This window comes from Anser cygnoides, chromosome 1 (genome assembly GCF_040182565.1).
Source record: "Anser cygnoides isolate HZ-2024a breed goose chromosome 1, Taihu_goose_T2T_genome, whole genome shotgun sequence".
In the NCBI taxonomy this organism is placed as follows: domain Eukaryota; kingdom Metazoa; phylum Chordata; class Aves; order Anseriformes; family Anatidae; genus Anser; species Anser cygnoides.
Genome location: NC_089873.1, coordinates 42,919,377 through 42,946,579, shown reverse-complemented (window position 1 = coordinate 42,946,579; position 27,203 = coordinate 42,919,377). Strand labels below are relative to the sequence as shown.

At 36.7% G+C, this 27,203-nt stretch overlaps 1 protein-coding gene across 7 annotated transcripts in view; it reads right to left on the bottom strand.

Annotated features, from left to right (window-relative positions):
• The window catches only part of SYT1 (synaptotagmin 1), a 356,177-nt gene that overhangs the window by 57,922 nt on the left and 271,052 nt on the right, over positions 1-27,203 (bottom strand). For 6 of the 7 annotated variants that reach the window (XM_066993398.1, XM_066993404.1, XM_066993406.1 and 3 more), the window contains 3 exons: positions 24,037-24,159; positions 20,729-20,896; positions 17,131-17,298 (listed from right to left, as the gene is read on the bottom strand). In XM_066993398.1, the coding sequence (XP_066849499.1) occupies positions 17,131-17,298; positions 20,729-20,896; positions 24,037-24,159 (459 nt within the window). The remainder of the gene's footprint in view (positions 1-17,130; positions 17,299-20,728; positions 20,897-24,036; positions 24,160-27,203) is intronic. The other variant, XM_066993412.1, reaches the window with a different exon arrangement.

Here is a 27,203-nt window from a genome sequence, read left to right as displayed (position 1 = left end):
ACTTGAAGAAAAAGCAGAGATACCTGTTTAAATCCCCACATAATCACATGTAGAGCTTTTTTGCTGTCATTAAAATCTGTAATAACTAGTTTTCTTGAATATTTCTTGTAGTTTAACATTTCTTCTTCGCATTGCTGCCAAGAGTTTTCTATTCCTAAGCTGTGGTTTTTTTTTTTTTAATTTTAAAAATATTTGTCAGGCAAGATACTGCAAGTGGCAGCACTGCAATGAAGCAACAGAAAACAATCACTAGAGGTGTGGTTTGCAGGAGATAATTACAAACCCCTGCAGGGCTATGAGGTACAGATGAGTGCTTCTGGTATGGTGATTATCTCATGAAGGTGCCTTATTGTTATTATGAATTTCTTTCAGCTCTATGTATAAATAATTTATGTTAGTAAATTACTTTGATCTCTGATGAAAACTGTAAGTTAGTGTTAGAAAGTTCCAACTGGGAGGTTCACAGACATTAACCTATTCATGTATAACGCCTAAACACCAATCAAAAGACTCTCTCCATCTAAGCAACTTCATAACTTCATTACATTTAAAGAGGATGCAATGGAGCAGAACATAAATGACATAGCACTGGTAACACTTCTTCAGCTTAGAAAAGGCTGTTTGAGGTCCTATTGAGAACCTGATCCTTTTAGAGAAGACTGTAAGCCTCTCCTGCCTGTCTCATGTTTTTTCTTGTATTTGTCAGTAGTCATTTTTACCTTGACAGCACACTTTCCTAATAAGCTACAGAGAAAAATGCTATTTATGCAGATTACTCTCATTCACACTGCAGAATCTCTAACAGTGATATCTGTCTTCTTAATACAAGCATTCTCCACGTTTTGTGTAAGATATTACAAGAAAGTTGATGCTTGCAGCTCTCTTGGTAAAACAATACCAAAATAACAAGCCACAGCACCACACTTTTTTTTTTTCCCTAATTAGATCTAAGACTCCAAAATTGTCAGTACAAGAAAGATATAAACACAGTGCAGTGGGTTTCCAAATTCAATAGCCAATTTTGATTGTAGATATTTGCATGAGACTAAAACAAACAAAATAGGATGTTGTTTGTGGGTAAAGACCCAAAATACAATCTTCCACCAATCCATGTTTGAAATATAAGCTAATAGTATTGATAATAGATGATCAAAGGGCTAGAGCACCTCTCCTATGAAGACAGGGTGAGGGAGTTGGGTTTGGAGAAGAGAAGGCTCCGGGGAAACCTTACAGCGACTTTCCAGTACCTAAAGGGGGCCCGCAGGAAAGCTAGGGAGGGACTCTTTGTCAGGGAGTGCAGTGAAAGGACAAGGAGTAGTGGCTTTAAACTTAAGACAGGTACATTTAGATTAGATGTAAGGAAGAAATTCTTTACTCAGAGGGCAGTGAGACTCTGGAACAGGTTGCCCAGGGAAGCTGTGGGTGCTCCATCCCTGGAGGATGGGGCACCTAGAATTAGGAAAATACTGCTCCTCCAGGTTAAGTAAGGATCATACTGGAAAAGGAAAATGAAATACTGTGGGTTTTTTTTGGTCTTCCATCTTTTTCTCTAAGCCTGAAATTTTGTTGCCACAACAGCTATCTTCAACATTACTGGCTTTGAAGGCATTGCATTTTTGATAAATATGCTGTTAAACAACAAAGAAAATTTCAAGCCTGCAAGAGGTAAAATCAGGAAATAAGATATTTTTCTCTTACACTTGCAAACAGATGACCCCACAATATGAAGACGGTTCTGCCACAATTAGACGAACGAGTGGGAAGTGAACAAGAAGGATATAAAATGCAGTTTGCATAAATAGGCTAGAAATAGGTGGTGCAGCAGGGAAAGAAAAAGGAGGACCAGAAAGAGAAAGAAAAGCTGGGGCTCATGTGTCAGCCCATTACTACAGCACTTTCAGAGATTCTTACATGAATATGTATTTACACCATGTAACATTGAACCCCAAAGTCTATGAACTACTTTGGGGATATAGTGCTGAGAGTGAAGAGGAAAGGCAGAATTCTCCCCCACCTTTTCAAGCAAAACGTTGATTACAGAAGCAGGTATTTCAGACGTGAAATGTTAACTATAAACCCAGTCAATACAAACTTAGGATTTTAACAACTAAACCATTAATCTGACAAGCAGAATAATTCCTTCACTGTCTAAAAGGATTTCATTCCCATGAATGGAGCAGCCACACTATTATACAGCTGAAAATAAACAAGTGCTAAATGCCTCTGGAGATAAGGAAGAACCTTCTTCAAGACTGTACCTACTGCACTTTTGAAGAAAATATTTTAAAATAGTACAAATATGAACAGACAAGTGTCCTACCACATGCTTCCTTATTCAAGGATCAGCCTTTATTCACAGGAATAACCCACTTGTCTTCCAAAATGGATCTACAGTGTTTGTGATCAAAGGTCCCTCTTGTTTGCTTTTACTAGCATTATTTCAGAAGTGCTTTTGTAGGTAACACTCTCCTCAAATGTGAAAACTTGGCCATAAAATGAGCTCATTTTAACGTACAGTATTCAGTTACAAGCCACATAACAAGTAAATTAAGAACCAAAGCTAAGTGAAATAGGCTACAGCAGGAGATCTCAGAAGAAACAGAGGGTTCTTGAGGCACAGATCCAAAGGGCTTGTTTCGGATGCTATAAAAAAGGGATTAGCAGTGACAACAGTCTAAAGGAGAGATGGAAAGGAAGCTGATGCTAGGTGAACAGAGAACAGAGATAGAAGCAAAGGTCCAGGAGGTAAGTTTTAAAAGGGAGTTTTAGAGTAGACAGGGAACAATCTTTCAAATGAAGGGAATTTATTAAAGGTATCAGGAGGTGGTATCTGTAGGGATATAGTCATGGTATAAAGTAGGTGTGCGGAAGAGCCAAAAGAAACAGCTTTAATTGCATATTCCTTTCGACTGCTTTCCCTACTACAATTCTACTCTCTGACTCCTTTGTCATACAACGTCTGTATGCCAGCACTACTTTTTACCTTTGCTTAAAGGGAACAAGGCCTGGCAAGATCTTCCTATGGAAATAAAATCTACTTTATTTTTTCTCTGAACAGCACTTGACATAGAATTCTTCACAAATCTCTGCCTTCTTATTGCAATATATATATGTAGTAGACTGCATTTCTTTTAACTGTCCTAATTATGTTATACTCTTCAATACAATGGTAAATCAGACTTGCAAGCAAGTTGGGCAACAATTTGAACTAGCCAATGTTATTAAAATATTAACAAGTCAGGTTCTGTCAGGTTCCCTCTTTTAGACCTCTTCATTACATTTTTAACTGTTTAGAGAAAGCACTTCTATTGCTGTTCTCTAAAAAGCAGAAAAAAATGGGGGAGAAAACACTGTTATTATTAGTAGAAAATGACACTTCATGGTCATCAGTTTAAAAGCATTACAATCAGCTGCCTCTTCCAAAATTAGAAAAGCTGTGGCTGAAGGCACTTGAAATCAAAGATTAGCAGAAACGCACCCTTTCATTTCCAAACGAGAGACGATGCTACCAAACATATTGAGTTCTTAATTAAAGAAGACAAAAAAAAATAAATCTTAAGTAAATGAGAAAGGGAAGAATGAATTAAAACAAACATATACACCCAAAAATCATAGACTGGTTTTCAGTAGCTCTTTGCCTATCCACAAATGCTTGCAGCTGTCTGCTCTGCTTTAATGATTGCATCTTGCTCTATTTTGCCACTTCATTTCTCCTCAGCTCTTGCCTGATCATATTTCTAAATGTCACTCACGTTTATGCAGGCCAGTGCGCAAAACAAAATTAATTTAACTGAATGGCACATTAATATTATTACTTTTGACAGCATGGAAAACTTATTAACTATAGCATGTCACGAGGCTAGTCTTCTAGTGAGTGGTCTAAGTACAACATAGAAAGGAAATGTAATACAGTTGAAAGGTTTTTTTTTTTTGGCTTATCAGGCACCAGGAGAAGTCAAATCTCAAAGCTTTTCCATAATTAATAGCAAATTACATGTACATTGTAGTCACTCTACAGAAAATCCTTGTCCTCTTGTGATAGGACATAGGAAGTCACAGTACAGTACCCTCACATTATTTGAAAACATCTCTCGAAGTAAGTATGGGTGCTTTAATGCTTAGTTAATATAGTTTCCACTATGAAAAGAGTGTCTTGTTTCCAAAAGTGATTGACTCAAAAGCTTTAGACTGTAGATTGAAATTACAGCATACATCAGAAAATATATAGGGTCAGCAGACAGAGAACTGTAATTAAGAATCAAATCAATTACAGACTTCTTACTTGTATCCAATATAGCAACTTATATGAGTGAGGTACTTTTTTCTTTAAAGTAGCACATGCAGATTTTGGTCAGGATCAGTGTTGCACTGTATATGGTGCTGTATCAAAAACCTGTCACAAACAGAGTCCTTGCTAAAATGACCATACATTTGCAGTTAATGACAAGACAGAATGCACAGATTAAATGAACCAGTAGCTGAGAATGAGTGGCAAGATGGAGTGAGTAATTCTCCATGGATGCTGGTAAATTCTGATGAAATCCAACAGCCCCAGTGAAAGACTATCAGGTGAATTCAGTGACTCCATTACTGAAGCTATACAGTATATTTCTGTTCGCGAACCTGCAATCTGCAAGAACCACAAAGGGAAATTCAGTGGAATCTGTGGATTACTTTCATAGGCAGCTATCTTTTTCCCTTTTCTTTGCAACAAACTATGAAGATAAAATGACCTTGCACCTTGTACCAGTCACAGATATGTTATAAATAAATGGCTTTTTTTTGCAGTGACACTAACTCAGCCTGGTTCATTCAGCTCCTGTGGATATATGTCCTCCTTCCTCTCATTTTTTGCTTGCTGTAACAACAGTTCAGCTTTCATGCTCCCCCATGATATCCCCCCACACTACCTCCAGCTCCCTTCTATGACCCCAAATCACAAACTCCACACAATACGGCAGCCTTCTTCAAAATCTCCTAAATTGGCAGTTAGATATCTAAGAGGCAGTATGTGATGTAGTTGTTCTGAAACTAGAAATGCGCTGGTTAGCTAGTGGCAGGCTGGAGATTTCACCAGTAGGTGAGGTCTTAAGGCAAGACAGTTCTCCACCTGTAATTTATCCAGATGAAGGCTTTTTGCTTCGTGTATAATTTCAACCAACACAATGCCATTTATTATTATATAAATGCTATTATTTCCACCCACTGCTTCTGTTCTACAATTACTGGCAGGATTTGAAATCCTGTTCTGTATCCCTGTTTTTCATTTGGAAAGTTTTCTTACATTGCCCTCTTTTACTAATTTTTGCACTGGAGATTTTTCTAGAGCACCCAAGCTTCCTAAAAATATGAGGTAGGGTAAAGGATACACAGCTGGAAAAGAGGCAAGCTGAAAACCCTCAGAAAACCTCAGAAGTGCTCTTCATGTAGGGCTTTCTAGTTTCTGGGAAGTTGGAAATATGTAAAATACTCTTTCAGATGCTTTCAATATTTTTGTCTTGGTTCCAGTTGAAATGAATAAAATAATGCATGCCCCATGAACAGAATTTTAGAATTCAGCTTGGTAAAAATCTGTGCTCAGTTCAAAAATGATTTTCTCCTAACTATTGCTGTGTATTCAAATCTATTAACTTTCTCTTACCAGACTCATTGCCACTTCTTAAACCAAGCATTCAAAAATACATTTTTATGAATCCACTGAAATATATTCAAGTTTTTGGATAAATACATACAGGTAAAAGCCTCTTATATTACTCCACTTCCCCAGTATTTCACTTTGAAAAATGCATTCTCTTAACGCATTCTTTAGGAAGACAAGACAGCTCATCAAAGGTCATCGTAGCAATCAGTACAACACACTGAATTTCATTAATCTCTTCTGTAAAAAAGAACGAGGTCACCACAATCATCTATAAAAATCTAGGAAAGAAGACTGTACTTATCATGAAATCTCTGGCTCAATAATATTCATTTTTAATAAATCTTAGACCACAAGGGAAATTCCATAAGACTGGAATGGTGCTAATGCTATGCCCATCTTACTCAAAAAAGGCCAAAGGGGATGAAGGCAGAATCTATCAGCCAATTGCCTTTTATCAAACCCAGATAAAACAATGAAGAATTCATAAAAGTTTGCATTAATGATGGTTTAAAGGATATGGAATGTAATGAATGTGAAGTCATATGGTTATCTGGAAAACAGGCCTTTTCAATTAAAATCAGATTCATTCTTTCATAAGATTGTAAATTTGTCTGATGAAGGAAACATGCAAAAAAATCATTCGAAGGTCTGTTGCTGTTTTTACAAATATGAAAGTAAATTTTTCTACTGATAAAGTAAGCAAAATTATCATAATAATAACTACTAATGCAACAGGTTGGTCAGAAAGTGCTAAATCACCTAGTCACCTGGAAACAATCACATAGATCACATTTTTATACAGACAGAAGCAAAAATCTGACATCCTAGGAAAAAGAACTCAGACTATTTCTATATATATACACTGAATCGGGAAATATATCTTACAAGGCAGTGTTTCCTGCTAAGCAGTTAGGGTCATAAGCTATAGGCCATGAACTGAAAGTGCAATGCTATGCTAAAGAGTCAACAGTAGAAGAGCAGAAGTAGCATGTGGCTTTGCTTCTCTGGCAAGAATAGCACGAATGCTGCATACAGTTCTTGTGTATGTATTTTAAAAAGATTTTGAAAAGTAGAAAGAATGTGAAAGGTCACAACTCTTATTGGGAAACTGGAGAAAAAGCCTGATCATGAGAAACGTGAAAGATGAATTTCTTCAGTTTTTTTAAAAGATGATTGAAAGTAGCTTGATTGCAGTGCATAAGTACATCCATGGAGAGGAAGTATCATAGATTAAATGGCCTGAATCTAGTGAAGAGCATAACAAGAATCAGGGACTTGAAGTAGAATCCAAAAACATCCACATAAGAAATAAAGTACACATTTTAAATGGAGAGATAAGAGTAATTGTTGAAGTTATGAGTGATGTGTTACTTTCTCCATTACTGACGTTTTTAACTTCTTTGATTTGTAGACTCTTTAAGTGTGTTCCAACAGCGGTGCAAAGCTGCCTATAACAAATGCTAGTCTATTGACAACAGCCTTAGCTTCGTAACACTTGTCAGTATGATCTCACACAGAATTATCCAGCAGGATTTTCACAAAATTCTGATTAGACAATATCACAATGTGTCATGGGAGAGGTATTTTGGTGAAATTCTAAAATAAACATGCAGGATAATGCCACAAGGCCTGAGCTTTCAAAGTCTGCAGTCTGTGGCCAAGTAGCCATGACAAAACATCATGAGCTGAGAATCAGAGGGTTTCTAGCTCCTTGCTCCAAAACCAAGCAACACCTAACTTCCAAGCTTGTTAGAGCGTTTCCTTGTGTCTCCCTCTCTCCCAGCATGGCACAGAGGTAACGCTACTGTCTTGCAGATGCAGCAGGTTTCCTAGTTTGAGTATGATTATAGGAGATTCTTTACATTCTTTAAAATGTTCCTTGAAGATTTAGGAGTCCCTCAGATTTAGGGCAGACAACCTCATCTAATTTAGAAAAAAACATCCAATTTGATAGGAAACCATACTATTTCTAAATAAAATATAGGCTCTTGGAATGACAGATTTTGTTGTTGTTGTTGTTGTTCCAGAAAGAAAATGTTAATGTTAGCTAGTCTAGTCTCAGTGCAAACAAAACAGATCAGATTTAAAGACCCGTCATCCTCAGTGAGTTGTAAGAACTCAAATAGTGGTGTCTTCTGGAAATAAACCCAAGTAATCAATGAACAGGTGGGCTAAAAAAAAATCTAAGGAGCATGTCCCAGTGTTTATACACAAGATATTCACAGCTTTTTATGTAGGGATTGTGCTCAAGGCTGACAAGCAGCCAGTTTTCATGATAGGGAATATATAAACAAGAAAGTTTCAGGGTCTTAAATTCTTATACAATGAGACCAGGGTTTGTGCTTGCAGGAACTTATGCAGAGCTCTAGAGCTGAAATCCAAGCAGGAAGCCAATATTCTCAAGTCATTCTGGAACACATGATTGCTGCAGCAAATCTAGTAGAGCTTAATTAAAATCTGTTCTCATTTACAATTACCATATATCAGGCAATATTAATTATTGTTGGACTTCATGTCTTTAAATATGAAAGATGTAACTTCTAATACACTAAATGAACATTTTTTTCATTTAGGTAGATGGATCAAACTAAAATTACACCATTCTCTGCTGAAAATTAGTAGTATGGTATTACAGACAAATATTCTGAAGAAATACTCATGCCTTTTAAATGACTTTAAAGACTCAGTGATTCAAAGGATATGTAGAAAAGTATAATTCTATATTTAGAGAAACATTATTATTATTTCTATATCAAATTGCAATGAGACAATTTTTTGTGGAAAAAAAAGGATAGGAAACATGCTCTGGTACTGGATGGCACATGAACTTAACGGTGTATTTTTTATTTTATTTTATTTTTTTTAAGGCTCTGATGTGTGTTGTAATATATAAGTTAATGCCTGAGAGTCATAGAAAAAGAAAATGCAGGAAAGAAAATCTGCTATGACAAGATAGAAATCATGGGTTACAGAGATGTGCTGTGGAAGAACTGCTTTAATTCTGTGTCACTGAATTGTAATAGTTGTACCTATTTTCCGTACAATAAGTACGAAAGCCAAAAAAAAAAAAAAAAGTAATCAAAATTAATTCAAATGACCCACATCTCCTAGAAAACTTGCCTGCTCTAACCATCACAGAAAATTAATGTTTGGCTTGACTGATTAATGTGAAAGTCTGAATGAATGAAAACACTTTCAGCATAATCCACAGCTATCTAATTCCGGGCTGGGCATTAACAGACAGGGGACGTCAGCTGCAGACCTCAGGGCACTTGCATGAAAATAAGCTGCCGCCTGTTGTGAAGCCTGAACTCCACTCATCAGCAGAGATCCTCCTGTCAATTTTGCATGACACTGAAGAAGACATAAGAAAGCAGAGGTAAAATAACTGGGTTCCAGACAACTCAGCAGCTCTGAGGACTACCTGGAGCAATTTAAGTAACACATACACTTCATTAAGAATCTAATTGGGAGCTCTGCCTACTGCTGTCCATACCAGCGAGAAGCTGCAGTGCCATGTTCTACACTGGTGGCATCTAAAGCAAGTTATAAACCCCACATAACAGTAATCTTATAGGGAGTGATTTAGGTTAGAATTTTATGGCAAGGTCTGTATCTAAGAAGAAAAGATTTGATCTCAAGGTCAGCTACAAGTGGAAAAAGGCACTAGGGTTCCCAAATTTAGTTGCCATTATCAGTGACAGTGGAAGTAGCAATAATTTCTAATTCTGTTCTGTTATAGGTGAATGCATCCAACCGATCAAGCAGCAATAAAATACCACTTTGAACTCTTTTTCTTTCTGATGGTTTGGAAACTCCTGCCTTTGGCAGTATTTCTATAGTTGTAATTGCAGATATAATCCTCAAGGAAAATATCTTGGCCTATGTGTCACTGGGTTCAGCTGCAGGTATTTCTCTTCATCTAGTGCTATGCCAGCAAGAAGCACATACAGACTGGTTGCAAAAGCATACCTGCGTTCAGAAAAGAAAGCAGAACTGATGACTGTAACTCAAAGAAAGTAGTGTTCTGCTCTAAGTAGACAGCAGGGGTAGTAATTCTGTGGTACTGAACATACTCAGGTCCTCCACAGAAACCAATTCATATTGTGGAAGCTCTGCCAATGGAAGGGACAGAACCACTGTTCTTCAGTATCACTCCATCCGTCTGTCAGGCAGCCATCCAAAATAAAAAGTCTCAGTTAATGCAATTAATGGCTGCTTGTGAAACTACTGAAGTTTTCACAAAAGCTTTTTCGGTTCCATCACAGAAGATACATCATCAAAGAAAGATGTATTTCTGCTCCATACTCAAGACCACATCTTACACACAGAGTGAGAATATGGTGAGAAACGAGGAGGTGGAGTGATTCACAGAAGTTTGATCTCTGGTCAACATAGATACTAAAAACCCAGTAACTTTAGACTGCGGAGGCTAAAATGTGCAGCTTAATTATTAACCGACTCAGGTGTATAGAACGATGGTAAAGGTTAAAATAAAATGCCTAAAAGAATAAGAAACTGAGACACAAGACAGCATTTTATGATTTTCTCCCTATGTGTGGCCAGTGATGTGAAAACCTACAGAAAGACACATAGAGGAGAGAGGAGAAATGGTTTTATGTTTAGACAGTGCCATCATTCTTGGAGTAAAATTCCTCACTCTTAGAATTATACATGACAGAGACATTACAAAAATGAATTGTATAGCACCAATATTGTAAACGTTAATGCTCAGATAAGGTACAGAAAAACATTTATATCTATCTTTTTCCTCTTTAAATCTTATGATGTAGAGTTACCTATGAACATCCAAGAATAATAATATTTGCTTTGATCTGTGTGATTGAAAGTGAAAGACTAGCCAAAATCAGCCCTTCAGAAAGAACTGTGTGTGTGTAGCAGAATGCAAGATCTTAGAAACTGGAAATGTCAGTTCTCCATTAACCTACATGGTAAGAATACATAAACTGCAGAAACAGCGATATTCTATGATGATTTTTTTTTTCTGCAAATTATTATTTTGTACAACAGCATTCTGCCCAGACTGAATTAGACATGAACAAGAGAAAAAGGCAATGCTATCCAAAGGTTTATAAAATCTAATTTAAATCCTCATGTCCTGAGTGTCGAGTGTCCTATAGTTATGATGATAACATTCACAGAGTAAGCTGTAGAGGGCTTTGGAAAAGAATGATGAAAGTATAAGGTTGATTGCACTAAAAACACACAGTTACATCAACAGTACCATATCAACATAACAACGCATCAGCCAATGTGAATAATTTCCTACAGGTAACTGTAGGAATGAGTTACTATCTGTTATCAGTTTAGCCTAGAAATAAGACCTGGTAAAACATTCTAAATTCATATACTCTGCTTCTTAAAAACATTAACATAAAACCAATAGGAGCTCAATACCACCAAATTGAAAATACAGTACTATATTTTAGATTCTAACTGTGATTTCTCTAAAATAAGAGCATTTGGTGCTACTGCCTGTCACAGGTACAGTGCAAAGTGCTTCAAATGCCAGTTAAGCTCACTGTTAAACTAAGCTGAAACACAATAAACAGGCTTTGAAAAGAGGTTAAATGGTTACTATGGTAATCCCTGACATGGTCTAAATTGGTGTTTAAGAGCTGACAGAGGAAAAAAATGAAGAAAATGACTAACCCCTTTCTTTCTCAGACTGCTATTGCTAAATCTTTGTCTTTAACCTTTTCAAAAATACATCTTTCTCTGGTGTTTCTGGAAACCAAGATGCTCTAGTCTGAAATGGGGTGGGCACAACAACTAGAGGAGACCACAGTCCCATACTATGCTTCAACCTTTTCCTGAAAAACCTGTCTTCTTTGTGAGAGCTGGTTGTTCCTTGTGCCTGTTAAAATTCTGGTCTCTGATCTGAAGGTTGCTGACAAAGTTTCCTCCTAATGACACTCACCTAATGACACCTGGTTCATGTAGCAGCAATCAGATAATGATTTTTCTTACTCTGTCAGTTTGCAAAAGGAGGTAAGAAAAAGCAATAAATTATCACCTTGGACTACTGCAAATCTTTTGCCTAGAATCCCAGTGAGAACTGCAACTTTTGCCTCTGGATAATGCATTCACTGGTGCTGGTAGTCAGAAAAATAAGTAGGCACATAAAAGTCCGTGTGGAGAACAATACAGGAGAATTTCATTTATGGTATGTTCTGTGGTCGTTCCATGCAAATCAGCAGACTCTGCACATGTGCTTACAAACCCTCTCAGACTGCAGAGTTTTATAACTGGGAGTACCATGAGTTTGTCTGAATTCTCTGGAATTCCTTCTATGCTTCAAACCAAAACATCTCTTTGTAGTGCAGTCTTAGTTTCTTCCCCTTGGAATATACTTCAACTCATGCAAATGACTGATACCTCAACAAGCCGAATGAATCACCTTCAGGTACCTGGCAGAATGCTTCCAGCATCTAAACAATATAGATTCTGCTTAAGACTTCATAAAAAGATCTCCTATGATGATTTTGATCCCTCTCAGCATATTTCTCAAAAGGCTCCCCAGAACCTTGTTATCCAAATGCTACTGTGTGTTTAACATCCAAGTCAAATGCTTTTGAGCTCCTTGGTTGATCTGGCTTTTCTCCTCTATTAAGCATTTTAAAATAACCTGTATTTGAGCAATTAAGAAAAAAAACCCCAAACATTAACATGAAGAGGGGAATTGTCCGCTATTCCTTCCTTTTGTGTCGTAACTTTTGGCAAGGTTGTTAGGAATGTGCCTTGCCTAGAACCATTATTAATATTGTTTTGTGTGTAGATTATTAGAAGATGTAGAGCACCAAGTATAGGATGCACCTTGTCAGCGCAGTTTAACCTCAAGATGCCCTTCCACGCTTGAAAGTCAAATGTGAGTAAGCATGTTTTGGACAGTTATGCAATGCAAGGTTTTTGATCTGAGAGAGAATACTATCCAGAATCAGTGGGGTCCAGCATGGACAGAATTTAGCACTATCAACCAACTCCTGCTTCTTGTCTACTGTCCTCTATACTTGAATTCAATGTCTATAAAGCCAGAGAGTCTGACGTGAATCAAGACAAGTTCCCTTTTTTTTTTTTTTATTTTGGTTAAGCCAATTACATTATTTTTGTTATAAAACAAGAATGCCTCTGACCTCTAAGGCTTGGTGCCTTTTCCAGAGAGGGAGCAAAGAAACATAATACCCAACAAATGTATACAGGGGGATTGTCAGCAGTTTGAACATGAAAGGTGAGAAAAGAAATGCAGAATTCTAATAGTCTGAAACAGTACAGATGCTGCTCTACTTAAGTCACATCTTTTTATCTTTCAAATTGTAGATTTCAATATCTTCAATTTAAAGAGGAAAAACAACTAGTTAACTGCTGAATAATTTCATATCAGGCTTGCTTATTCTCAAATTTTAGCTATCTCCCTCATATTAAGATCTTCAGTTTTGTTCCCTGTCTCATTACCAAATTCAGCCGCTCTTTAGGACAGCTGTTGTACTTATTGTATATTCAACATCCTGCATTTACTGCGTGTAATTCTGCCACAAAATCTGAAAATTAAAACACCCTTAAACTTAACATTTTAGAGTTTTAACTGGGTGAAAGATGAAGTGAATTTGAGAAAACTTGAACATCACACAGAAAACATAGTGATCCAATATAATATGCAGCTAAATAAAGGAGACCTCACATTTTAAAATTTGACACTCTGACAGCATCTCCATAGGGATAATGATACTTTCTTTTTGCAAAGCACTATGATATCTGCAAAGCTGTACAAGAGCTAAGTGTTATTATTAGAGATAGGAAAAGGCCCATTAAATCATCTGTCCATCTCTGATATAACGGGAAATGACAGTGATTTGCTGCTGTGATTTGACAGTGACATTTGTAAAAATGTCCTTTCCTCTTAACTTTCTGCAAGTTTCAGTGCTGAGGATTCAATAAGCTAGATGGCTTACTAGTTCTGTCAGTCTCCAACTTCTCTGAAGCTTACAGAGGTATTAAATAAATATACCCATTTCAGGCCCACTTTTCCATCTCCATCTTTCAACTTCTATTTTTTGAGGAGGAAGGGAAGAATAATCCACATGAATAACACGCTTGTCAAGCTTCACAGAATTGCTCTTCCACTCCCCAGCTGCAGACTGCCTGCTTCTCACCCATCTGCAAAGCAGTACTGTAGCGTCTCTCCTGATTGGGATTGTGCATCATGTAGGAGGGAAGCTGTTGTCCACCTTGCTGGTGTTTTCTAGCAGATTCCCACCTCAGAAGCCACGTATAAAATATACCCATCACAGCCCACTGTGATACAAACACGCATACATCAGGTAATTCATCCACAGTGGGTTCCTTGTCATATACTGCATGTAGTCTTATGTGATGGCAGTCATAAGAGGTCTGCAGAAGTCTTGGTGGTGGATACTGGCAGGTCAAAGATCCTTATTCCCATTGAATAAGGTTCTGCTTCTCCACTGCTTTCAAAAGCAAGAATTGTTTCTGCTCTTCCTTGTATTACCCCTACTCCTAAAAAAAAATAATTTAAATGTTTGCTGCAACAGGTTTTCAATTAAAGTGCCAATATAACAAAATGGATGGAGAGAAATCAGTTGAAGTATGCAGGAGATGACTCTTGGTATGATTCATACTGCTGTGAGCAAAGAAGAGGTCTGTCTGGCCTTCTGTACCAGAGTGATAACAGATATTGGATGCAGTGTGTACTCAGATAAAGTTAATGGCAGTGACATCTGGTAGGTGACACAGAGGAGCAAACTCCTATCATCTGTTTTTTTACGCTCTGTGCCCAAACCATTATATGTCAGACTTGGTAAAAGTGAATAATCTTTCAGTATCTACCACTCTTCCCTCCTATGCTCTCAGTCATAGGAGACTGAAGGACTACTAGATAAATCACCATCATATATTCACAAAGACAGTGGAGCTCAAAGCAGCTAGGGAAAAAGGATTCAAGGAATGTAGCTCGTTAATAGTGGCCTCCCCAACATTTAGCAGTCATTGCACAGTCTCATACTTTTCCAAAGCTCTATCTCGGTCATAGCAAAAACTTACATAAAGTCTTGCACCTTCAAAGTGATTCACCAACATAAATATATTAATAAGACCTTTCCCAGAAGACAATGGAGTATCAGAGAGACGGCATTCAAATGGCTGGGCTGTGAGAGGTAGAGCTTCAAATAGTTCATTAAACCTTCATCCTCTGCCATCAATTTCAAGCTCATTTAGAAGAAAGGATGGAAAGTACTGTATAGCTTCATGAGCAAATAGAAGAGTAACAGCTCATAAAATGATTTTGCCCTCTATGATTACAGTGTTAATTAAATTGTATATTCTATGATGTGCAACAACTGAATTCTACATGAAGTGAAATAAAAATAAGATTTTCATACTCAGTTTGAATGATGCCACCTAGATGGCTCTTTCAAAGTGATTAGTGACAACTGCCACTGATGTGCTTTGGCATAAAACTTGTTTTCAGGTCATAATGAAGACATTAAGGATATTTTGGTATGTGATCCTTAATTGTCTACATATTCAGAATTCTAGTTAGTGGTAGGTTTTTAAGAACAGACAAACCTAACTAAATGCTGTAAGGGCTAAAAAGAAAATAAATCATATTCTTCAAATAATGCAGACTATGTATAGAGGTGCTTTTCAGGGATGAATTCATTATGCAATGACAACATGTAGAATAGTCTATGAAAGATTTTTTTGTGGTAATAGAATTTCATTTGTCATACAATTTTAGATGAAATCCAGTTGCTTAGGGTTTTAATTCAATTTTATCATGTTTTCTTACAATTAGTAAGGCAGGCTGCCATGTGATGTTTATGGTCACTGTCAAGACACACACGTTTCTGTTGTTATGCATCTGCCCCATGTAAATCGTGTTAGTCTTTACATGTGCAGTACTGTATTTGTTAATTCTGGAGCCAGAATACTGCTTGGTCAGAGGTATATCTGCCATGAATTCTTCAAGGTCTGCTGTGGCAGCCAGTAATGGGTTTATAGAGATAGGGCCTCTCCCAACCCTTTCTGTCCCTTGCTAGTTATTGCATAAAATCTACTGGAATTTGTTTGGCATTTTTGCTGCTGAGCAAAGCGGCTGGAATATCAAAGGTGGTGAGGTAGTCAAATCTGGAAACATGAATAACATTTTCTGTGAAACACAGCTCCCCAAACCACTGACAGATGTAACTCTCTTGGTTCTTGGTAGAGATTTCTTTTCCAAATTGTGCCTTTTTATCTTTAGCTCTATACTTGGAAGGAAAATGTACCATAAAGCCTTGTTAGCGACATCAGTTGCAATAAGAGAGCCACGCAAATGCTGCCTCAATGAAATAATTCCATGCAGAATAGTCTAATGTAGCAGTGACTTTCAAATCAATGCACAGTGGAAGAAATTCATCTGAAATACAGTCTTTAAAAGCAAATATTCAAAATGGCAAGATTGAAATCTACTATTTTGCAAATCTGAGAAGGCAGGATGATTCAGCATTTGCTGTTATTTTTCACAACTTGCAGTCTCAACCCAATATTCATTTTTTTTTTTCACTTGTATTACGGTAAGATTTCATCCAGAGATTGTCCCTTCTATTATAGAAACTGTGGTTCGAATTCAGAGCAAATTATTAGCTAAATTAGACAATGAGGAATGCAGACTCAGATTCCTTCTTCTCTCACCAGAGAATTGAAGCATGCTGTGTAATCTGACTAATATGAGTGGGCAGATATTACGTAGCAATCAAAAGGAAAACTAATGAAAAATTGAGCACAAAATAGTCTTATAACAAGCAAAAAGGTGGATGTGCCAGTATGAACAGCCTCACAGGATACAAAATATAGTGGTGAAATATTTCCAAAAAGCATCTTGTGTACATGTACCATTACACACACTAAATAATGAATGTATTGGATATTGGCACAGAGAGGAAAATAATAAAAGGTGATTAACATTTGAGAAAAACGTCATTCTTTCCAAGGTATCTGTCAAATCCATGTTCTAATCAATGGATATTATTACATAGAAGTTCAATAAAATTGTAAATTATTTTAATAAAAAGCTACTATTTTCTTTATGCACAATAAGATGCTTTGAGATGCAAACATTCAGAATTATTTGCGCCATAAAAAAGCCTAAATGCACAGTATTCTTATGATTCAAATGCAAATTTTCTGTATCCAAAGTGCTCCAACTCAATAAAAAGTCAAACTCATGAAAACTTCCCTTAATATGTTGCATAAAGTATCAAAAAGATTGAAAATAGGATTAGCAAAGGAGAATGTACCTTTCAGTGAGTATTGGAAAAGATGATTATCAAAATTTATCAGGCGAAGTAAGTCTGAGAAATGCTGATAACAGATGGGAACTGTCTTGGCAAAAAAAAATGTTGCTAGTTTGACTGTTTCTCCGACTGAGTACAAAAGTATCTTGAAAAATAGAAGCAGCCAATTTTTCTTACCTCTTCTTTCTCTGCACTTTGCAAGTCCCTCCACTCCTCAGTCACATGACCGAAGTCCACCGTGTTCATCGCAACCTTATATTCCCCTATGATATCATGTTTGGAGAAACGATCAAAGTCATAAACTGCCATCACTAAAGTTTTTCCACCCAGCTCGGAGTATGGCACCTGTAAAGAAGAGAGAATGACAAACTCAGTATCTCAGACAATAAAGATCAGTCCACTACAATGCAAATCTATTTCTTTGGTTTATCAGCTGTCATCTCAGGTAAATTGAAAAGCAGAGAAAATTATGAGGTGTATTTGTTTCAGAGTCACCAGATGCAGTATTTTTCAAGACCAGGCTATGGCACTCAATAGAACAATGTGGCAGCTCACTCATCACTCTACGGGTTTTTCTCATTTTACTTCAAATTATATTGTGGGTGATGAAACTGAAACAGGAAGCCCAATTATTTGCACTGAAGATACATGAACTTTTCACACAATGGTGTCTTTTCCTCAATAAATCAAGTGTCATCACTCAGAAATGGGTAGCTCTCAGACTGATGAAAAAACATAACTGCCTTACTGTATCTGACACGAAGTAATTAGACACTAAATAGTTTTCTTACAGTACCACTACCTATTACTTGCCAAGGCATATTTTTCATTATTATACCTTTCACACTGCAGACACTAAGGTGCCTATAAGTCACAGTGTACAGTTAGATATTGTGGTGGCAGAAGGCCAACTTCTGACTAATTCTCCAGCTGTTCTGATGTGTTTCAGACAGACGCTGTGGGTTTGGATGTTTATGAGTCACATTTTTAATATTCAGATGAAGATGTGCAGTTCAGGTAAGCTACACTTGAGTGGCTGTCTGGAAAAAGCTGAATTAGGAATTGTTTGGACTTATATTGAACACTTGGTCAATATGAATATATTCTGCAAGTATAAATGGTTTCCATGGGCTTCAGCAAACATTTCTCTATTAATTGTCTCTATAAGAAGAGAACTGAAAGCATGGCATTGTCACTGGCCTTGTTAACCGCTATATGTTCTGGTCTGTTTAAACCCTAGGGTTGTTGTCCTTTGGTACTCTTTAGCTTCTGCTTGCTCTTTAAAATACTGAAGAATGACATGAGTAGTTTTTCTTTTTCATAATATTTTATATAATGTTTAAAAGAAGCTTTTCAAGTTGAGAGCCAGCTCCAGCTTCCATCACTGAGTACAATAATTTCAATGAGCACAGGGTTGTGTATTACAGTAAAAGTAAATAAATACTACAGCAAAGCCTACTTTGATTCTGTAAATTATTTATAGCTTCTAAAAAGCTATAGAAGACAAATGTATGTGGAAGGCAAAATTCTAAATAATTTCACTTTTATTTTTATGCAGCATCAAAAACAGAAGAGAAATGTTCTAAAGCTTCTTTCTCCTCCAGTTAATTATAGTGCCTAATGGATTCTGGTCATTTGGAATGCAGGAAAAGACTACATATATTGTCATTCATTTTTTATCATTAACTTGACCTCAGTGAAGCTTTATTTTTAAAGAAGATCTAGTGGCAATGCTTCCTCCATTCATTACCTCTAAAGCAGCCTAAGCCTACAGCTTCATTCGGGACAACCAAGGATGTTCCCAGCTCTTGTAAAGGATTGCTCCCTCTCCCTGCTTTCTGCTGTGCTCAGAGGTACTCAGCCTCTTAGTGCAGATGAGACCTTGCTTAAAAGACACATATAGAGTCTTTTTCTGGCACAGACATGTCACCCTTCCAGACACAAACCCTCTCTCTGCTTTGGGATAGATGCAGGAGCCTTTCATCGGGAATCATTTTAATCATCATTGTGGGCCTGGGGAGAAACACTTTTGTCTTTTCCAGAGTGGTATAGCCCAGCTAGGATTTCTCAGTTTCCTTTCACTAGCTCAGTGCAGGTATACAGTTCAGACAGCTGTAGCCTGATGAACACCTAAACCCTGGAATGGCACCATGGATGTCTAGGAAATAAAAATGAAAGGGGACTAACGCAGGGAACTACCTGAAGAAGATCCTAATCTTGGACCTATTAGGTCCAGGTCTCAAGACACACTACAGAAGAAAAACTACTCATATCTTCCACATTAGCCTTTCTTTCTGGAAGGAAGGCAGACAGCTCACAGCTGTGTCCTAGGAGAAGGTAATAAAACAGCCCTGGGTTTCCCTGTGGGCAGCTCTGCTTGAGAGATGGATAGGAGGGCTGCCAGCAGAAGCTGTGACCCACCTGAAGTGGGTCACTGGAGTAAGACTCTGCCCAAGGAAGTGAGATGCTGTCAGTAATTCCCAGGGAAATTAAAGTTGCAGCACTAATTAAATGGTCACTTGTCTTCTTTCACAGTAGTCCCAGAACAATGATAGTACTTGGCATGCTCCATAAATTTTCTCTTGAGTACAGACCACAGTACTCAGGGGATGATCAGTACCACATTGGGATGCACCTAAACACTTCTGTCAGGTCTTGCTTGGAAAACACACATTTTTCAGTAGAGTAAAATTTGCTTATTATGATGTGACTTAAAACAAGTGGACATTATAGTCCAGGAGTGGATGCTCTGATTTATATTTTGTGTTTTCATCTTAGGTGACAGCATTATTGGTTCTTGCTTTTCTTTTGTGAGCTGCACGGGAATCTGTAATTTATATCACTGTTTCTTTTTAAATACTCTCTTAGGGAAGCTCAGGAAAAAATAACTCCCCACAAAAGATTATTTTTATGGACATCTTCAAGGGAAAACATAAGCTTATATATTCAGTAGTAGTTCTGGCCTCCAGGGATATCTTTCTCATTGAATGATTACATAGCCTGAATCTCTCACTGTTCCTGTTTTCAATCTGTAGCTGTCTTTATAAGATTGGGCATAGAAAAAAAGGCCTAAAGTAACAGCAAAAGAATGTATATTAGGAGAAGCCCTTTGAAACATGCTGAATAGTGTACTTTTATTTTACTTAACTGGGGTTTAGGTATGGCTACAGTTTTAGAAATATACTATTGAGATATAACGTTGGAACAACTTAAACTTTACAATGTAAGGTATAGCTACATTTATTTAATATGTATATTATTAACCTGAGACATGATTTCCGTTCATATATAAAGTAGCATGGTAAAGGATTACTATGACAGACTAGCAAGATTAATCTGCCATACTGTCCTTCATCCATTTACCTTCCCCGAGTTTTTATCTATTTCTGAGGCAAAAAAAAAATGGTATACTGAAATTCATAGATCAGACTACAAAGAAATTTAAAGAAAATGCTGGTTCAGTGAAATTCACCTGACAGTTGTCAAAATTTCAGTTTTCCTACCTTCTTGTAAGTTTTATCTAGCCAGAAAATATGGATCAGATTGTCACAAATCAGGATAACTGAAATGCCTAAAATCAAACCATGCCTTTTACACTACACAGGTCTGCCCCTGAGCTATACCATTTTCATCATAAGACTGAATATTAGAGGTTTCTACAACATGAAAAATCACTATGTCACAGTTACCAATTAACTAAGATGTTTAACTTCGTAGTCGAGCATGAGATGCATAGTGGCTAAATAAAGAGTTTCAATAATTATCAAGAAAATACCTTGAATGTAAATTGCTCATTGAAAACAGGGTTGAGGGTCTTTCTGTGGACTTTTGTCTCATATTTCTTCTTCTTATCAGGCAGCAGGAACACTTTCACATAGGGATCAGATGTACCACCCATATCTAATGCAGGCAGCTCAGCTGCTTGAATAATCCCAACCAGAAGCTGAAAAGACAGAAAAACAGCAAAATGAAATTTCAAACAGATATTTATAAATGAAAAACTGTAACAGACAAGTACACATGCACACTCTATTTCTGGTCTATGAAAAACTATTCCCCTCGACCTTCAAGGAAGGCAAGCGAAGCAACACTATAGACTTTTGAAAACCAATTATGGCAGATGCAGACGGTACAAAGGCTGTGTTTAAGCAGAAAAGAGGTTTTCAAAGGGCAGCTGATTACAGCTAAATACAGACTTCATCTTTTTAAAGACTGCAATCAAATAACTTTCAATTGCCATCGCCTCTTGTGCATTATTTTTCTATGCTGCGCACCATGAATAGAAATCACATTATTAAACAATCAAGAATGTCTAATTTTGACTACAAAATTTGTATTCTAAATCCCCAACACATAACCTTCCCCCCCCTCCAAAACACAAAAAGGTGATATATCAAACACAAGTCCTCAGGTAGAGCTTTATTGAAAACAAATGGGTCTTGCAGTCTTTCTTATTTTTAATTTCTCTTGATACGTATGTGGATTGGTTTAGGCAGTAGTCTAAGGACACCATATTAAAAACAAACAAACAAACAAACACAACAACAACACCCACCATGAAAACTGACATCTGGTAACTAAGTCCTAATAACAATTCTTAATCTCACTGTAAGACAGAAAAGTTAGTTTCTTAAATCTTTTACATACTTTTAAAATAGGACTGCAGCACATTTGAAACTTGTAAATGCCATGGTCATTTTTTAGTGTTACAAATGAAGTCATATGTTATGTTATGTTATGTTTTCTAGACATCCCAGCCTATATTAGGCTGCATCAGCATAATGGAGTTAAGAGAAAGAAAATACTTTTAATTCTGATTTAATAGGCATGAAACTAAGCTAAACATTCAAATGAGTCTTCAAGGTCAATCCGGAGACAAGTGATTAAAAACTGGGAAAAAAAATCTGAAAATACTTTCTTCTAAATCAGTGCTTCAGTCATAATGTATTGTCTCCTCTCATGGATGAATTGTTTAAAATTGGAATCAGAAGCTCTAACAAACAGAATACAGAACACTATAGTCAATCTAGGAAAGAAATTCCTGCCTTCTGAAAGTCTTCTCAGAGTTGGACTATCTTTTTCCAATTGTAAATTCTCCGTATGGCCTGCATGTTTTCCTACTTATGGGCCTCTTAAACTCCATGAAGCATTTTCCTTTAGCTATATGAAACACTTTTTCTCTTCTCTCTTGTTCTTATTCTAGATGCATAGTATTTTATAAATACAAGAATAGGCTCAGAATCTACATCAAGTCTCACATCAGAGAGTGAAAAACAAATCTATTCCGTCTAATTAACAAACTGGAAACACAATTCAATTAATTAATTAATTAATTAATTCTCCTTTAAAAATTGTCTCTGTAAAACTGAAGCATCACGCTAGAGAGTAATTTGGTTATCTTGTCTTCAGTCTTAACCCTGTGCAATACGTTAATAACCACAATTTTGGTTTGCAGTTTCAAGCAATACCAAAACTATACCATAGTCTACCGACCTAAATCCCCTCTTCTACTCTTTCATATAATCTATTCTCAGACAAATTCCAAATTGAAATGCATTTTAGAGCAGCAAAATAAAATAGGAATCCATAACTCAAAGAATTTACTATATTAATTAAATACTATACACTTTAAAGATTTGTTGCTTTCCCTTCCTATATCATTTTGTAAAATATAGTTCTCAAAATCTCAAAATTTCCTTTAAAAATAAAGTTCTTTTTCATATTCTGAAGAAACTGAAATCAATTTGTCAGAACACAATTGCAACTTTCTCTTCCTCCCCTCTTCAGATCTTCTGCTTTTGAAGGGTCTAAAGTTTCACGCTGATTTCATAGTGATTTCAAGGGGGATCAGTTTGCCCCAGTGCATGGCCAGAGAATTTTCTTTGGGAGTCAAGGGAAAGCTCCTTTAACTACAGGTTCTTGAAAAGCTTCAAACTCTTTTTCTCTCTTGTGTTGAAAAACAAATACTGGTAGTCAGAAGATGGGGGAAATATTATAATAGCTTTGTGCAAATATCCTGCTACTGATAGCAAATTTTTTCTTAATTTCTCTTATTTTCTTTCTGTTGTAACATGTAAGTGCACTGCAATCCATGAACAGCATGAAATAAAGAATCTGAATGTGGAAATAAATCACAAGTATGTGTGGAAGTCAGTTCAGATGAAGAATTAATAAGGATTTAAGTTCAGCATTTTTTTTTTCACTAAACAGAGAAGAATGATGTGTTTTTTGACTGAAGTTGTCAAAAAATGAAATACAGGCTGTGTATTTTCAAGTTCACTGAAAGACATGGAGTAGAAGTGAATAAGTAAGATGTATTGGTGTGCTTTGGTCCGAAGTTAAGCACAATGAGCTTTAATGTCTGTCTATGAGTTGGTTGAATGGGTCAGTTGTATATCCTAATCACATTATGGTATCTGTTGCTACTGAAAATTCGGGGAAGTAAGCCAAAGTTTGGTCTTAATATCTTCAGAGTATGGCATGAAAGTAATATCTGTCCTTGGCTGGAGATTCTTCCTGTCCAACTGTCCTATTCTTTGGAGGACAGAACTTTTCATCTGGATTTTAGTTCCAAACTAAATTGTCTTTAGCAAATAGCTGTACTTCATGGAGAGCAGCAGAATTTGAGATTGCTAGTTAATAAGGCAAAGATGACAAGATGCAGTGAAAGAAAGCTACTTCTGGTAATCTTACAAACTTGCTAAAAGACCCACTGATGAATCAACTTACTTTTATGTCTCTCTTTCCCCCCTGCCCCCCATCTTTTTGCTTGTGTTTTAAATATGCAGAGGCAGAAGCTATCTTTTATTGTTTACATGTAGATGCTGTAGGATCATGTAGCTTGACATTGATTGGTGACACTTTAATATGTTATTAACAATTAGATAAAACTGTCTTCAAGTTTGATTAAAGGTATAAATTTAGAGTACATTGAACCCCTATTTAGTAATATTTATGTCATGAATCTTCGGTCTTGCTTTCTCCCTTTATTCAGTGCAAGCTATATTTACCATATCTACATGTATAACTTCATTTTCCCTTGACCACAGAGAATTGAAATGTTACAGGTTGGTTGTTTCAAACCTGATTGTTCTGGAAGTCATAATCCAAAGAATATTGGATTTTCCCTAGTTTCTCCACTTCTTTGGGTTCTTCTTTCTCTTCTCCATCAGTCAGCCCAGTCTCAGCATCATCATCCTTAAGAGCCTAGAAAGAAGTAATGTAAAATTAATATATAAGGCTAACTCTTAAACACTGGTTTAAAACAGACACTGTCCTCAAATCTATTTTGAAGCCATTAAAAGCAAGCATGACAGCAGAAATCCAAGTATGCAGTTTTCGTATATATTTATACTATTTAAGTTGCTCAAAATGTTATAAACCAGCAAGCAAGCAATGGAAGTAGGAAGAAAGCTTCTTGAAATATTACAAGCAACAACTGTTATAAAACCTGAAAGTAGAAAGAAAATATCAACTTGATATCAAGGAATTCTTCTGGGCTCACACTGTCTCTTAAAGAGGCACAAGGAGGCAAACATGCTATTAAATATGCAAAGTCACGCATTCACTCAAGTTAAGGATATCTTGGCAATGTGAAACCTAGTTGTGCATGCTGTGAATTGTTTGCAATTGGCAACACACTTCTGTAGGATTGCTATGATAAAGAGCATGTGTTGTGGATGTGTTCTTCCTACAATCATATGCCAAACATTTCTCATGTTTATTTAGAATGAATATGGAAGCAAAGGTATCACCATGCCATTAGCAAGTGCATGTTTCTCCTTTTCCCTCCCTCCCGAGACCAATTTCATTTTTGTTCATTCTTGCTGTAAAGCTTAGCTGAACCAAATTGATTGAAAACTGATTCTGCTTTGCTTGGAAAGAAATACAAACATAAGAAATACAGAACTCCATACAGTTTTGCCTATTATATAAAACCTGCTATTTTTAAAGGATGCAGCAGTTATCTTAGTTTTTATACATAATGAAAATACTAAGTGATGCCATTATTTTTGCTGTACCAGAAAGCAGAAGCATCTGCACAGTGAAAAAGCGAATTTATGCCATTATTAAACCGTAAAAACTGTACTTAACTATGTAGTTCTTATTCAAGCAGATTCTTTGCTATGTAAGAACTGAAAACGGGCAAAAGTGATGAGGAAAATAGTGAAAAATTGTGGAAAATGTGAAAATAAAGTTTAGATTGTGAAAGACAAAGAATCAATACTGAGAGCATTCATCTAGAATTGTGATTTGCACACTACAGAGTGAGTGATATAAAAGTACCTTCAATATGGAGCTTCTGCTTGCACAGACAGACTATTAAGTGCAAGAATAAGATTTGCTCTGTTTTATTTTGTTCTTTTTTTTTTTTTTTTTCACAATGTGTGGCAGTCTGAAGAAATCTACAGCATTTAGACACAATAGGTTGCAGCTGGAGCTCTTTATCTGAAGAGACAGCGAGGCTGGAAAGTAGCAATACCCACAGCTGATGGTGGCTTGTGAGAAAAAAAAATGCAGAAAAGCGTTAACATTCTCACTCAGCCATGAAAGCTGTGGGGGCTATGCAACAGTTGTGTGGGTGTGGTAAGAGGAAAGATTGATCTCTGAAGTAGAAAATGTTATTTTTCAGAAACCGGATCTAAAATTCAAAAGGTCAGACTGAAAACTGTACAGTATTAAGTAATTATTTTTCTACTTTTTGAAAAAAAAAGAAATTCAGCTGGCATAGCTCAACTGAAATCAATGCAACAACATTGATTTATGCAAGCTGAGGAGCTGGGTTACAGTTAAATACCTGAATGTTAGTGAGTGATGGACTCTTTACTAGGAACATAAATTACAGCGTACCAGCATGAGGTCAGTGAGAAAGGTTGACAGTGGATGAGAATCACCTGTAATGCTGGAAAAGTAATACTTCTGAACTAAGCCAATTCTGTTTGGAAGGGCTGAACTGCCTGATATTAATGTTATTTTGAGATATTTTAATTGCTGAGCTGCTAGTGAGTTCCCTGGCTGTGGCACAACAACATTTTTGTTAACACAACAACAAAGATGGCACTTAAAACCTAGCAGGTTCTACGGCAAGAGGATAATGTTGGAACAAAGCCAGTCTGGGACGCAGTCCCTTCAAGACCATACACTGGACTTTCAGGATATGGAATGGCGTGATTATACCAAGCATCTTGCTTTCACTGGTGATAAAAATAAGGCTGAGATTCTGTGATCACACACACACAGAAAAAAAGATGTGACTCAGTCAAACCGAAACAACCACATTGATCTGAGCCTGGAGACAACAGGAAGCAATAACTCAGAGTAGGATGTTAACTCCAGGACCCACTGCTCTGAATCATCACAGTATTGCCCTAGCAGAGGACTCCATGATAAAAGAGTGATAAACAGCTCCAGTATATCACTGTTTCTGGGATAAGTACTGGCCTTTCTGCTATTACATCTACTTTTGACCTGGATTTTGTTTGAGCAGAACAATCCTGAAGCCATTCCTCAAGAATAAAATGGAGAATGCAAAGAGAAACTTCTGTGTTAATTTCCAGCTACAAGGCATCTGTAACTATTGCATCAAGGCAAAAATTACATACCCATACGCTCTCTAGAAAAACTATATACTCTTCTGCATAGCTGATCAAACTGGGAGATGTGCCAGAGCTGTGGGTATCTCAGAGGGATTTTTTTTTTAACTATGTCTCTAGAAATTACAATGGGAAGTTAACATCCTTCTTGCAAGTGAGTTCTGAAGTGCAGGCACAAAACATTGCATGACTGGGAAACTCTTCTCCATAGGTTATCAAAGTCCTATTGGAAGGTGAAAGCTATTTCCCAGGAGAGATGGAAAATGTTTCATATTACTCACATCAGCTGAGTGGCTATATTGTTCTTGACCTTGACTCAGATACATTGAAGAACTAAGAAACACTAAGAATAAGATGGTGTTCAGATTTGGCCAAGGTTTTGGAGTCAGGGGAGGGAAGAAATAACAAATGGTTATTTCTAAAGAAATCAGTATATAATAGTTTTTACCTTCAGGAGAGGAATTTGCTTTCAAACCAAAGGCCAATGCTTCAAGAAGAAGCTGAGTCAAAGGAAGCACAGAAGTTTCTCATGTGTGATGCAACTGCTGTGTTCCAAAGAGGAAGAAGAATTGGATTGCTTCAAAGGACTTGAAATACCCCCCAGGGATTTTCATTTTATATTGAGATTTTCTGAAAGATCAATATTTAATGGAATCG